The sequence below is a fragment of the Aotus nancymaae genome, unplaced genomic scaffold (genome assembly GCF_030222135.1).
Source record: "Aotus nancymaae isolate 86718 unplaced genomic scaffold, 86718_ANA_hifiasm-v0.15.2.pri h1tg000006l, whole genome shotgun sequence".
NCBI classification, from domain to species: domain Eukaryota; kingdom Metazoa; phylum Chordata; class Mammalia; order Primates; family Aotidae; genus Aotus; species Aotus nancymaae.
Window position 1 is genome coordinate 96701510 of NW_026988417.1, and position 14982 is coordinate 96716491.

At 43.9% G+C, this 14982-nt stretch overlaps 1 protein-coding gene across 10 annotated transcripts in view; it reads left to right on the top strand.

Annotated features, from left to right (window-relative positions):
• Positions 1 to 14982, top strand: part of ACSL1 (acyl-CoA synthetase long chain family member 1) — a 71286-nt gene that overhangs the window by 26217 nt on the left and 30087 nt on the right. For all 10 annotated transcript variants that reach the window (XM_021670124.2, XM_021670125.2, XM_064369811.1 and 7 more), the window contains exon 3: positions 12188 to 12302. In XM_021670124.2, the coding sequence (XP_021525799.1) occupies positions 12188 to 12302 (115 nt within the window). The remainder of the gene's footprint in view (positions 1 to 12187; positions 12303 to 14982) is intronic.

The following is a 14982-nucleotide window of genomic DNA, read 5'->3' on the forward strand; positions in this document are numbered from 1 at the left end:
CGGAAAGGGACCAGGGAAAAGAGGGATGGGGCAGATATGGGACTGGACTCCAGCTTACACCAGGCAGCCTTGGGCAAGTTCACCAGGCTTTTCTGACCTTCAGATTCCTTATGTGGAAAACAGAAGTGACAGTACTTTTTCTCCTTCGGTGTTGCTAAGAGGACTGAGTCATTATGCAATGTCTGCTTGGCCCACAATAAGTATGCAGCAAATGTTAGTTTTTTCCCTTTGTCTTTTAACCTTCACATTTTATACATAAGAAAACTGAGTCCAAAGAGGTAAAATTGTATCAGTTAGTGGAAGGTCCAGAACTCTGTTATGCTGCCCTTATTATAGTAGTAGAAAATTGTATATTATAACGAGGGCTTTGGGGAAGGGGGCAGTAAACCAGGATAATGAAAGTTTTGGGATCTGTCCAGATCAATTTGAAGAGTCAGTGGCTTGAGCCTCTGAACCCAGGAGCAGTCTTTATTTGTTTGTTTAGAGACGGGGTCTCACTCTGTCGCCCAGGCTGGAGGTGGTGTTATAGCTCACTACAGCCTCAAACTCCTGGGCTCAAGCTGTCTTCTCACCTCTACCTCCAAGAGTAGCTAGAGCTATAGGCGTGCACCATCATGCCCGGCTAATTAAAATAATTAGTCTTTTTAGAGATGAAGTCTTGCTATGTTGCCCAGGCTAGTCTCAAACTCCTAGGCTCAAGCAATCCTCCCACCTTGGCCTCCCAAAGTGCTGGGATTATAGGTGTGAGGTATAGCACCTCATCTAGAGCAGGCTGTCTTGAAAATGGACATATAGGCAAATGAGTCTAAAGGTAGTCATGGAAATGGACGGCGCAAAAGGGACAGGTAAAATAAAAACAGAGTCTAGGTTCTATTGGGTATCGTATCAGAAAATGTCAAGAATTGGGTAGTGGGCTTAGTGGGCTGGGCACAGTGGCTCATGCCTGTAATCCCAGCACTTTGGGAGGCTGAGGCGGGTGGATCACCTGAGGTCAGGAGTTCAAGACCAGCCTGACCAACATGGTGAAACGCCGTCTCTACTAAAAATACAAAAATTAGCCAGGTGTGGTGGCGTGCGCCTGTAGTCCCAGCTATTTGGGAGGTTGAGACAGGAGAATTGGCTTGAATCTGGGAGGCGGAAGTTGTAGTGAGCCGAGATCATGCAACTGCATTCCAGCTTGGGCGACAGAGCAAGACTCCATCTCAGGTATTGGTGAGGACTGGTATGAAAGGGGCACAGGACTGTGAAAACCTGAGTGGTTCTGCCCTTCCCTTATCCTCTGTCCCTGAACCAGCTCAGACATAGGTGGAGTCAGAGAGGGTTTCAGGTCCACCTGTCAGAGTTTGAGAGATTTAGGACATGAACTTTTATGAATATAGATGAGAACCTTTGTAATTGCTGAAGGAGGTAGTAGTGCAGGGAAGTCCTGTGCAACACCTGCTGCTCCCGGTTTGTATGGACCCCTACGACATTCACAGAAGCTCAGACTGTCTGAGATGTTCTGGAGGCTACCTTGTCTCACATTCAGCACTGCGCCAGCAGAGCCAACCTGGCCCCGCTCTGGACTGGAGGCATCCTCAAAGGGTGCTTCCTGTGGAAGCAGTTCGCTGGACTGAGGCGAGCCACTGGAATTTTGGAGACTGGGCTCTGGGGTCACCTGGGAATGGGAATGGCTGCTGTGTGGTCCTGTGTGCCAGAGGAAGCCATTAGTGATGAGCCCCATGCAAGTGGCATCTGCTCTTTTTCTGCTCCTTCTAAACAGCAGCATGGAGACCCTCCAGAGAGAGTATCTGAGTTCCTCTTCTTATGAGAGAGGTGGCATGGTGGCATGAGATGACTGACTTGTCAAATTAGTTCAGAAAGATTTTTGACAACTACTACAAGATTATAATTTACTTAAAAACCTGTGATATTTGTTGTTTGTTTTTAAATATTAGAGAAGGGAATAAATTTCAGCAAGTTTCTGCCTTCAAGTCTTTTCTAAGACTTAATTTTAAGAATATCAGAACCTGGATTAAGGTTTACTTCTGGTAACTAACCCAGTTAGTCTACCACAGATTCACTGTTTAGACTGTTATCAGACCTTGGTTCCAGCCTGGGTTCTTATCTTTTAATACACAGAACCAGTTCCTTGAGTATAACTGATCCTGTTTCCTACTTGGATGACTAAATTTCACGCCATTGATCTCATGATCTCCAGGTCACATGCTGGCTGGTGGCCCTTTTCATGAGAGATTGAAATGTATATATCCGTATGTGGGCATATATATATGGTTAGCAACTTGCTTTAGCATTTTAATGCTGTGCTTCTTAAAGCCTGCTACAGAGGATGCCACACTTTGGGTTTAATTCTCCACAGGTCACAGAGAATAGTTGTCAGATCTGTGTTCATTCAGCAAGGACTTGAGTTTCTCCTGCACGATATGCAAAGTACCAGGGCAGAGCAGGATGCTGCCTTCAGGGAGCCCCAGGCCAGCAGGAAATACTGCCCAGGCCCCCTGGCCTTGGCAGAGGGTGAGAGCCATCTTGAGACTAAGAGCAATCAATGCATGTGACTTGTTTTCGTGCCATAGAACATAGGATTTGGAAGAAGCAAACTAAAGGTGGCATATCCAGGGTGTGGAAGCAGTGCTCAGTCAACAGCATGGTTTTACAGTTCAAAAGTCACGGCCCACACAGCCCTTCTCAGTGTCATGGCCTTCATGAACAAACCACAGACCTCCCAGCTCACATGCACACTGCGACAAGGACTGGCATCCTTCATCCATGTTTAGAGGGTGTATATGGAGCATATTACTGAGTAGGATTTCCCCATGTGGCTGGTGGAATCCCTCATTTCACAAAACCGTACTTGTAAAGGCCCACTTGCAAACTGGGAGAAGTAATTTTTGCAGGAGAAGAGAACAGCTCGTTGACTGATAAGTTTTTATGAAGACTCACACCAGACTTGTGGAGATAAAGCAAGTGCAGGCCTATAGGGGTCATGCCAGTGGAAACACTAAGGGTGGCAAGGCACCCTTCTGGACTTGAGTGGCTGGGGCCCACTCTGAGCGGGAGCTATTGTTGATCTGGGCAGGATTACACACGTCTGTGAGGCAGACATCTGGGAACAAGCCTAAGTGGAAACTGCCGGGAGAGGGCAGGAAGGGAGCTGTGCAGGAAGGGCAGCTGGGTTGGGTTGGATGGTGATGTCACTTGCCCTCACTGACACCAGCCTGGTGGGTCTGTAGAAGGAGTGTCACAGTTAGCTGCAAGATGGGGTGATAGATGAATGAATTTGAACCAGGTGGGAGGTAGCAGGTAAACACTGAGAGGAAGGGAGAAGTATTAGAAACAGTAGTAGCATCTGGTTGTTTCTGCAGTTATTTGTAAATATGACCTAATAAATATTGTTTCTGTAGTCATTTGTAAATATAAACTTAACTCTCATCTCTGGGAAGCTTTGGAACAGAAATCAGTTATCTGATGTGTGTTTAACTAGAAGTGTGCGTGAGACTTCAGAAGAATCTCCTGATCCAGTGCTCTGGTTTCATCTTTGTCCCTCATCCTTATGTGAATCCTGGCTGGTTTTAGGCATTAACTTCCATTTGCTTACCATGTGTGGTTGTAGATTCCAGGTCACTATTCCCCATGGCCTGTTCTTCCATGGTTTTGATAGCAATATAATTGTGCAAGTGGTCAAATGAAGATGGGAGCAAAGATTTCCCCTTTTAATTCTACCCCTAGCAACTTTGCTGACTTGGTACTCAGGGAATTCCTGAAAAGTATTCCAGCATTTGAGGACATTTGCGGCAGGCGACCCTGGCTGTTGGGGCAATGGGGTGGTATATTAGTCAGGGTTCTCTAGAGGGACAGCACTAATAGGATGGATATGTATCTATATATGTGTGTGTACGTGTGTATATGTGTGTGTGTGTGTGTGTGTGTATGAGTTTATTAAGGAGTATTAACTCACATGATCACAAGATCCCACAATAGGCCTTCTGCAAGCTGAGGAGCAAGGAAGCCAGTCCGAGTCCCAATGGTGAAGGATGCGGAGTCTGATGTCCAAGGGCAGGAAGCATCCAGCACGGGAGAAAGATGTAGGCCGGGAGGCTAAGCCAGTCTAGTCTTCACATTCTTCTGCCTGCTTTTTATTCTGGCTGTGCTGGCAGCTGATTAGATTGTGCCCTCCCAGATTAAGGGTGAGTCTGCCTTTCTCAGCCCACTGACTCAAATGTCAGTCTCCTTTGGCAACACCCTCACAGAAACATCCAGGATCAATACTTCGTATCCTTCGATCCAATTAAGTTGACTCAGTATTAACCATCATAGGTGGGTGGAGAGTACGTTTAGAGGGCTGTTTTTGTTCAGAAATGTTATTCTGGCAGGGTAGGGTACAAAATCAGCATTTTCATGCCTTGAGGTAACTTTAGCACCTTTTCTAAAACTTCGTGAGCTTCTTAATAACAAATTATGAACAAATCTTGCTAAATTAATTTTTCTTATAAAACTCACATTATAGGAAACAACTGCGTTGCTCTCTAAGAGACTGTAAGACCTGTCTGCTGACTTAGAGACGTTTTTAGGTGGCTGACTTAGGTAGGAAAAGTGTCAGCGCTGGTAATGAGCAATGGTGGTTGGGTGGGGTGCCCTGCAGGGTGAGAACTGAAGGCAGAGTTTCTGATCTTTATGCCAAGACCAGGCCACAGGAGTATTAAGTGCCTGGCTTAGGAATTTAAGGAAAGAAAGAGGTTGATTGTTATCTTTGAAAAACTATTTCTGGGCTCCTTTTACCCAGGAAGAAAAAGCCCAACGTCCTACAGATATATAGGGAATATGATAAAGCAGGCCTGAAAACACAATTTGATTTTGTATAAATGATGCCACTTCTCACAGGCGTCATTAAACAAAGAACGTATATACACATAAATGACAGAAATGCGTGCTGTAATATTTGCTCATGTTTAAAAATAGCCTCCCCCAAATGGAGCCAACTGGTACCAAATGAAAAATGACCAGCGTAGGCTGTCTGTGTTTCTTGACAAAATCCCTTCAGCAACCAGTGTCCAAAAACTGACCAAAGGTAGTAGATAGGAATGTGGCTCCTTTGACTAGGCAGAAGTGAAGCAGAACGCCTTGTATATTCAAATGGTCGGCATGTAAAAATTCTACTGGCAGTCCTGTTTTCTGGAATGAGTGTATTTGTAGGAATTTGGATGTTTGACTTCAGATTTTCTTCCCTTTCATCAGGGTAGGAGGGTAATACTTTCCCTCTTGTGGTCAGCTGATTTTTTTTCTGGTGATGAGATATTTTGCAAAGTACCGTGTCAGCCTCCTACCCCTACCCTGTCCCTCTTCAGCAAATCCTCTGATTGGGATAGTGGGGAGCCAGGAAGTTGGAAACTGGAGATGAACTAGGAATGAAAAGAAAAATGGTTCTGAGGGTTAGAGGCAAGTGTTGAAGAATCAGAAAACCCAGCCAGGCACATGTGATCTCGACCCTGCCTCCTCAAGGATGAAGGATGTCTCCACACACGAATGAACGCCGTGTGTGCATGTTTGGGACCTGGCTGTGAACCGTAAAGCAAACCTCGATGTAGCTGGATGTCTCACTGAGCTGGTTTCAAACCTCTGCTCCACTACGTGGTGGACATGGGACTGAGAATGGAGGCGGCCCCCAAATCTGAGCTTCCTCATCTGGAGAGGGCCTGCCCTTTAGCAGGCTCTGTAAACACTTCCTCGCCTTTCCGTCTTTTCTGCACGATGTCAGGATAGTTCTGCCCTTTCTGCTGGGAGGAAAGGATCTTGAGAAGTCAGCTAGTTAAAAATAGTGAGCATGAATAGTGAAGATGAGGCCTCATTGTTACCTTGTGACATTTACAGTTCACTGTGTTGTGGGGGTGGAATCTGGAATTTTAAAAATATCTGTCCATTGTCATTTATAAATTATCGTGGAGGGGGAGTTGCCCAGAGGCTGGCCTTTAAAAGACCTAGTGTAATATATATCAGAGATGTAGTTTGCTAGATATGAGAATTGATGGCCAGAGTTCCTCTCTGAAAGGTCACTGGATGGAAAAGTAGTTTTGTGTCTGTTTACAAAAAGCAGCACATGACGGTGTTCTGAGCAGCCTAAGATGCATGTAAAATGTAAATGCTGGAAGGATACGGTTGGCGCTCTGCATCCGTGGATTAAAAATATTCCGTGGCAATAAATGGATGGTTTTGTCTGTATTGAACACAGACAAAACCATATTGTCATCTTTTCCTTGTCATTATTCCCTAAACAGCATAGTGTAACAGCTACTTATTTACATCATATTAGGTACTGTGAGTAATCCAGAGACTATTTAGAGTATATGGAAAGAGGTGCATAGGTTATATGCCAGTACTATGTCCTGTGGATTTGGACATCCTAAAGGGGAACAGCTGTATAGACCACATGGTAGGTATTAGAAGAAACAAAAAGGAATCATTTTTACCCCCGGACTGTGGTTCTTCATGCTCCTTTGCATCCTAGAGATGGATCCCGCATTAGAACCCAGCCACGTCTTTGGCAATCTCTTTAGAAGTTACTTGGCTCTGCCTTTCCCCCTTCTCTTCCTTTCCCTCCTCTCTCTCACTCTCCCCTCCCTTCTCCCTTTCGTCCTGCATCCACCTCCCTATCACTCTCTTGCATAAACAGTAACAACACAGGGGCATTTAACTGCTATGCCCCGTAGTGCCCATTTGGAAATGGAGACGTAGGAGACTATGATTGGTAAAGCTTGGAATCTCTACCCCTAAGAAATCCTCAAGGGCATAATTTGCTTTTGCATTTAAGTAGGGGAATAGCACAAAATAACTGGCCATTGTGTTCTTATTAGTTAAATACTGGTGAGAGTTCTGGCCTTGGGAACCTTTGATATGCAGATATTCGCGGTTTCAGGGTTTTCTGCCCTTCCTGCCCCCACGGGGAGCTTGGACGTGTTTCCTAATTCAGCCCCTGTGGGGCACTGACCTCGGGAGGAACCTTAGCTGGTAGAGATGTTGCGGAATATACTGGTCGTGACCACAATTTCACTGTAGTGGGTTTGACTCACCATCTTTTTTTTTTTTTTTTAAACTGGGAAAACTATATAACCACTTTAAGGAGGTCTGTAGCAGAAGAAATAAAAGATCCATAATGCCTGTTGACTCACTGGCTCATGACTGATGTCCTGCACATTCAGTTGGGGTTATCTGCTTTGTTTGCCCTGTTTCTTGAGCCCAAGCGACTCCCACACACACCGTCCCCTCTCCCCCCATCAGTAGGTTATGTCCGAAGTCCATAAAGGTCAAATTTAAGCTATTTTTTTTTAAATTTAAATAGGCGTTCCTAGAAATAGCCACGTGGATGTACATAATATAGCATTTAAATCCCCAGCTTTTGAAGTGACTCTATCTTGCAAAACCTACAGACGTTTTGGGCTCCAATTGTTACAGCTGTGCTTCCCAGCACTCAGCTTGCAACCCCTTGCTTATGTAGATATAACTAAGATTGCTGACACTCAGTTTTAAATATAGCATTTTTGTTCAAAGAATGGTAACACTTGGCGGGGTGCAGTGGCTCATGCCTGTAATCCCAATACTTTGGGAGGCTGAGGCAGAAGGATCACTTGAGCCCAGGAGTTTGAGACCAACCTGAGAAACATAGTAAGACCTTGTCTCTACAAATAATAAAAAAATGAGCCAGTTGAGGTGCATGTGTCTGTGGTTTCAGCTACTCAGGAGGTTAAGTGGGAGGACTGCTTGAGCCCAGATGGTTGAGACCACAGTCAGCTCTGATGAGGGCACTGAACTCCAGCCTAGGCAACAGAGCACGACCCTGTTTCCAAAGAAAAAAGATTATGGGAATGTCTGGTCCTTTCATAGAGCCGTGGATTTTGAAGCACAGATATTAATGTTTTGTGCCCTTCCCCTTCTTATTCAACCTCCTTTCTTGAAATTATAGTTATATCTGACAACTGAGTGATAGTATGACCTTTTATCCAGTATCATTGAGCCTTCAATTAGTGTCTCCTTTTGGCAGATGTCTCATTTACTGCTTCATTTTCAAGCTTTTCTCATTATTCTAATTGCTAATTAGTGTAATAATAAATATCATGCCCCAGGTTACAGTGTCAAGATGATGCTTTATTGGGGATATCATTCACTTCTTTAACTTTGATTTAGCTAGCTTGCCTCCATGTTTCTCAGATTCCAGAAGATTATACGCCACCAAAAACTTAAACCTAACTAACTAATTATTTAGCTAAAAGTTTGTTATAAAACGGTCCTGTAGAGCAGTGGTTCTCAAAATGAAATTTGGGAAGTTGACCAGGGAAAGGTAGTTGGCCTGTCTTGAAGGGATGTGGTCTCCATATGTCCAAAGCTAAACTCAACCTCTTTTCTGAAGCCTACCCCCAGTGCCCAGTCTTCTGTTTGATTAAAGGGAACAGTTTTCCTTCTCAGCCCTCCTTCTTTTCGCCTACACCCCATTGCCTGTCAAATCCCTTTCATGAGTGCTGCAGCACGCCCAGTGTCTTGGTCCTTCTCTGCTCCCCACTGCCACTGACCTAGCCAGGTCTGTAGGAGTTGGCTTCTCTCTAGTCTCTCCCCTCCCTCCTGTTCCACACACCGCTTCTTGTAGATTTCTTTCTAACCCATTAGCCCATCTTTACCACTTCCCTGTTGGAGACCTTGCTGTCTCTAGGAAGGTGCATCTCAAACTTTAGCATCCCCGGAGGGCTTCTTAAAGCATTGCTGGGTTGTACCCCCAGAGTTTCCGATTCAACAGGTCTGGTGTGATTTGCTTTCTTAACAAGTGCCAGGTGTTCCCCAGACCACACTTTGAGAACCTTGGCTCTCGGATGGGCCTGTGCACCAAGATTTCAATCCTGCTTCTTTCTGCTCATCCTGACTCTGCCTGCAGTCTTCTGCTCAGCCAGTGTTCCTTGGAGTCCCTCTGGTCACTTAGAGTCAAGACTTGGGCTCCTTCAGAAAAAGCTTGTGTCTTGTTCACCTTATCCCCATCTGCCCATTCATAGCTAGGGGTACAGGAGTACTCCTCTGCTGAGTGCAGAAAGTGGTGTTGCTTTTGAAGAGATAGCCTTGAAAAAGACCATGAATGCATTTCTGTTGTGTCAAGAGGTGTAGAAGGCACCATCCCAAGCAGAGCATTGTGAGGACCTCCCTGTACAGCCACGCCTCCTGCATCTCTAGGCCGTGCTGAGACAACCGCACTTCACCATGCATCTATGGTACTTTTCTTATTTCTTTTCACTCTCTCTCATTTTTCCTATTTCTATCATTTTGTCCTTTCCTCCTTTCTCTTTCTACCTTAGCCTTGGTGCACTAGGTGCTTCTGGTGGCTTCATGGGTTGAGGAGGCTTCTGATACTCACTACAAAGCCACAAAATTCCTTCTGAATTTCAGCTTATTTGTTGGCGTCAAGATCGAGGTGATTGATGGAGGACTTGTACTATAGTTAGAGCATGTTATTGGGTGCACGAGCAATATTCTACACCATCATATTTTACAGGAAAGTTCTTCTTTAACAAAAAATAACCCTGTAAGTAGACTCATGATGTCTCCATTTTACAGAAAAGAAAGCAGACTCAGCAATTAAGTAATGCAAGATACTAAAGTGAAGATATTCTTCCATTCTTATGCACACAAAGAATAACTTTTTTGCTTTATAAAGTAGCTTAATAAAAATGTTTGGAATCATGGCTATAGGTATTAGAAAGTTTCTGCCAAGAGAAAGAAGACAGTGTGATGATTAAAAGATATGATTGGTTGGGAGGCCGAGGCGGGTGGATCACGAGGTCAAGAGATCGAGACCATCCTGGTCAACATGGTGAAACCCCGTCTCTACTAAAAATACAAAAAATTAGCTGGGCACGGTGGCGCGTGCCTGTAATCCCAGCTACTCAGGAGGCTGAGGCAGGAGAATTGCCTGAACCCAGGAGGCGGAGGTTGCGGTGAGCCGAGATTGCGCCATTGCACTCCAGTCTGGGTAACAAGAGCGAAACTCCGTCTCAAAAAAAAAAAAAAAAAAAAAAAGATATGATTGGGTCATATTTACTCCAGAAAACTATTTGCAGTTTTGGATCAAGAGTTATACATATGTAGCACACAGTAGATATTGACAGAATGTCTATAAATGTATAAGCATAGAAAAAAGACTGGTAGGAATTTACCAGACTATTAATAGAAATCATTTTTCCTTGATATTCTTCTGTATCACTTAAATGTTTGTTTTTTGTTTTTGTTTTTTGAGATGGAGTCTCGCTCTGTTACCAGGCTGGAGTGCAGTGGCGCAATATCGGCTCACTGCAACCTCTGCCTCCTGTGTTTAAGCGATTCTCCTGCCTCAGCCTCCTGACTAGCTGGGACTACAGGTGTGCACCACCATGCCCTGCTTATTTTTTTGTATTTTTAGTAGAGACGGGATGTCACTCTGTTGGCCAGGATGGTCTCGATCTCCTAACCTCATGATCTGCCCCCTCGGCCTCCCAAAGTGCTGGGATTACAGGCATGAGCCATTATGCCCAGTCTTAAATGTTTTTTAAACAGTATATACATTATAACTTAAGCGGGGACAAAAAGCAAAAGAGCTTGTAGGAAGAGGAGTGGATAATCCTAACAAAAATAGAAGAGCCCATGGAAACAGATCAGGCAGTCATCACCTTCTAAGGGGTCTCCATGTCACTACATCCCCTGGCACCCATTCATTTCCTCCTCAGCGCTGCCTGCCCAGACTGTCTGCTCTGAGACTTAGGTTTTCTCCCTTGTTTTTGGCATCTCCTGTTTTCTTAAGCCAGAAATGATCTCGTCCACTTTTGGACAGCTCTTTCCTGTTGGTACCAGAAGTTTTCATATCACAGTCTAATTTCTCCAAGAGTTTCCAGACTGTTGCAAAAGTGAAGGCCCCTCTCTGAAATTTAAAAAAAAAAAAAAAAAAGATAGGCTCTAACATCATAGTCACTGTGCTTTTATTCATCAGTCTCTAAAGAGTGCTTTTTGGCTTTCTGTGGATGTCTGGATACGTTCCAGTGTCCTTTGGCCCCAGAGGACTCAGCAACTCACAGTGGAGACCTGCCACCTCTAGAGACTACTGCTGTTACTGTGGGAGGCTAGGCCTTGCCGCCTTACCCATGGTCAGGAGTTCTTACACATAGCAAGTATACTTAGGAAGCCAACAGATGAAGACGGCTTAGAGAAAGGTGCACAGCGATGTCAAATCTGCATGCTTATAAATGCTGCAAATAAAACTAGTAAAAACCTGTCTCTGCACATTCATATGTTTTGCATATGATTTTAACTGTTAGAGATGCTATGCAAGGAAGTGAAGTGAAAGGAAGTGAAGTTTCTAGCAGATTATATTGTGGCTGGTGAGGAGATAAAACAGTGGAAATAGTCTCAAAAAGAATATAGGTAACATTTTAGAAGTATAACCAAGTGAGGTTCATTTCCACCAGGGCTGAACAGGGTCAGTCCTCTGTGCTGTGGGTGGCAGTGGCTTGAGAACTGGCAGTGTGTGTAGTGGCGGTTTCTGGTTCTCCTCTTGCTCTCTTTGGCCTTATCCAGCAGGTCCAGCACGTATAGGTCTGCGAACCTCTTTTCTTTTTTGACAGCCCTATTGTCTTAGGCGTGTTTCCCTGAAGCTTGTGCTTACCTCCAGGTGAATGATTGGTTTACATCAGCACATCTTGCGCTTCAGTCATTCAGCAGACACTGAGCAGCTGTTCTGCAGGCAGCCCCTGGAGGGGTGCATATATATAACATAATTGTATGTTAGACTTTATATTTAATTTTTAAACATTTTATTTTTTTAATGGAAAAATATAAATTTTATGTATTTTTTTGTAATTTTTAAACATTTTATTTTTTTAATGGAAAAATACAAATTTTATGGTATATAATAGGAACAAGTTCAGGACATCTATTTTTAGTAAAAATGCTGACTATATATGTTCACTATTAGTTGATGACTATAGTTAATAACAATGTACTATGTATCTGAAATTACTAAGAGAGTAGATTTTAAGTGTTCTCACTACAAATAAGTGATAAGGATGTAAGGAGTGGATATGTAAATTAGCTTGATTGAGCCATTCCACAGTGCATACATGTATCATCGCATCACGAAGGATCTTTATTTTTAACACTTTCTTCTAACATGCTCCCTTTTCTTTTTTGATAGGGTAGTGGTGGTGCTCGAAGATCCACACTACTTGACAGCGATGAGCCCTTGGTGTATTTCTATGAGGATGTCACAACATTATACGAAGGTTTCCAGAGGGGAATACATGTGTCAAGTAAGCATTTTCCTGCATCTGCGTGGCTACTTCTTGCTGTTTTTCATGAAGAAAGAGTGGCCTTTCAGAAATACACATTTGCTCCTATCTTTCACCTCCTTAGTATCACTCAGGCCTCTCTGTCTCCTCTGTAACTTCCCCAGAGTCAATCCCAAATCCCTGTGGCCCCAGGGGCTCCATGGTCAAATATGTGAGTGTCACGTCCTATATTTTATGATGAGTCACATGTTACACCAGTGCACGATGGGCTCTGATGTTTCCTGCAATACAGAGGTCTGTTAAACTGGGCCCAATCCAGCATTTTTCATGCTTACTTGACCATGAGACCCATATTTTGAGAAAGAAATACTGACATCCCAGTATGGCAGTATTCTGTTAGAGACACTTGGGAAATGTTGGCTCATGGGATTACCCTTCATTACTAACTGTGGCGTAAGAAACCCTGTGATATCTAGCACACCTCCTTTCCAGCCTCTGTCCCTCCCAGGCATCCTGTATATGGCCCTCAGGTCATACTGAATTTCCTGCAGAACCACCACTACCTCTGCTCTCTCCCAGCCCGGAGCCTTTGTGCAGTTTTTTGTTGTTGTTTTTTAGAAACAAGGTCTTACTTTGTTGCCCAGGCTCGACTCAAACTTCTGGCCTCAAACGAGCCTCCTGCCTCAGCCTCCCAAAGCACTGGGTCTACAGGCATGAGCCACCACGCCCAGCCTTGTGCACTTTCTTGATCATAAAGCCTCTTTCTACCCCCAGCCTGGGTGCTTGATATATTCTTATTAATCTTTTAAAACTCTCACTGCATTTAACCTTTTCTCTAAAACCTTCCTAGTTTATCATTTTCAGCCCCTACCTCCTAGTGAGACATTTCTTCCCTTTTTCCTCCCAGCACATTATATTCTTTCTGCATAACCCCTGATGGCACAGAGGTGTTCACCTGGCATTCTTCCCCCTACCCCTCAGTCCGAGCTCTTTGAGAACAGGGTGGCTGTCAGTTACCTCTTTTCACAGCACTGACAGTAGCTGGCACACAGTGGGCACCCCACTAATGCATCCTCAATGAAGGGAGGAGTACCCTCTGGTTTTCCCAACCCTCTTTCTATTTTAGTCACTTCATTTTTGCTTATACCAGGTTCGTCTCTGAAAATGGTCTTGGAATCCATGCTTTGTTATTTAAATCATCTGATATTTATCTTTAATTTGGGCCACTGCTAGCTAGATTGTAATCTCTTTATGGTCAGGAACCATGTGGTATTGCTGGCTCTATCCTCATGATATGTTGCGTGTAATATGCACTCAAGAAGTGCCTATTGTTTTTCAGTTGACACTGGTAACATTGGATGTCTCAGCGCAGCGTGTTTGTCCCAGTGTTCCCATAGCAGGTGCATTAAACCCCATTACAAAGGAAAAGCAAGCTTACTCGTGTATTATTTAATTTATGAACATTTTCAAAGTTGGTGTCAAGGTCAGGGTTTGTCTGCGATAGTTAATATCCATCAGGTGGATCAGCCTAACACGTGGCATATGAAAAAGTGTGGGTGTGTGGGTGTGTGTGTTCTTTTTCAACATCACAGAGCATGTATACGGTAAGTCCTCAGTTAATGTCTTTGATAGGTTCTTGGAAACTGCAACTTGAAAACGAGTATAATAAAACCAACTTTCCCATAGGTTAATTGATGTGAACAAGACTTACATCAATTAGCCTATGGGAAAGTTGGTTTTATTATACTCGTTTTCCCACAGCATATCTCTAATCAGAAAAACATCACCAAACTTCTGAAGACCACACTTCTTATATTAAACATTGAAATAAATGTGAGCGATACATACATTTAGGAACAATTAATAAAAACAAGTAAGATAAGTATTTTCCTGTTTATTCCGGCTCAGGGTCATGGGTGACTGGAGCCCATCTGGGCAGCCCAGGGTGTCAGGTGGGAACTGCCCTGGCTGGGACACCCTCTCATCATAGGGCGACTCATGCTCACACCCGCTCACACTCTCCCACTCACCCACACTCGCTAGGACCATGGGGATGCACCAGTTCACCTCACAGGCACAGCTTTGGGATGTGGGATGGACCCAGAGTTCCCAAGAAAAACCACCAGATGTCGGGGGAACAACATCTGATATGCATGATATGCCATTATATGAGGACCTGCCACATACATGCAAATGTATATCTGTTCATCTAGGAGCATGGTGACTTACATTATGCTTTTGACTCTCTTCTGATCTGAAGACAAGTTACATAACTTTTCTTTGGTCACTTGCTCTCCCTGGAAAATGAAAGTCCTTCTATAGGTGTGTCAGAGAAGGTGAAGGAGAGTAAGTCCAGTCTTCTTGATCTAGACTCACTAAAGGGAGCTGCTGTGCAGGTCTCAGTTTGCTTTTTTTTTTTTCCAGAGGAACATTTTATTCTAAGCTTTTATTTCTTAAGCTACTGTAGAGTTAAACTTCTACAAAAGAGTAAAACCTAGCATTTGGATAAGGGGCAGAAGTTTGTTGAATGATAGAAGAAGCCTGCCTAGAGTTTTTAAACCTAGTACTTTGAAACTGCATCGAGGAAGCCATTTATAAAGATCGAGCTCCTTGCTTCTCAGTGACTCTCATCTCTAGCTGCTCTTTTGTGCCATCAGAGAACTTCTAAAAAATACTGAGGCCTAGGCCCTATCCCTGTCCA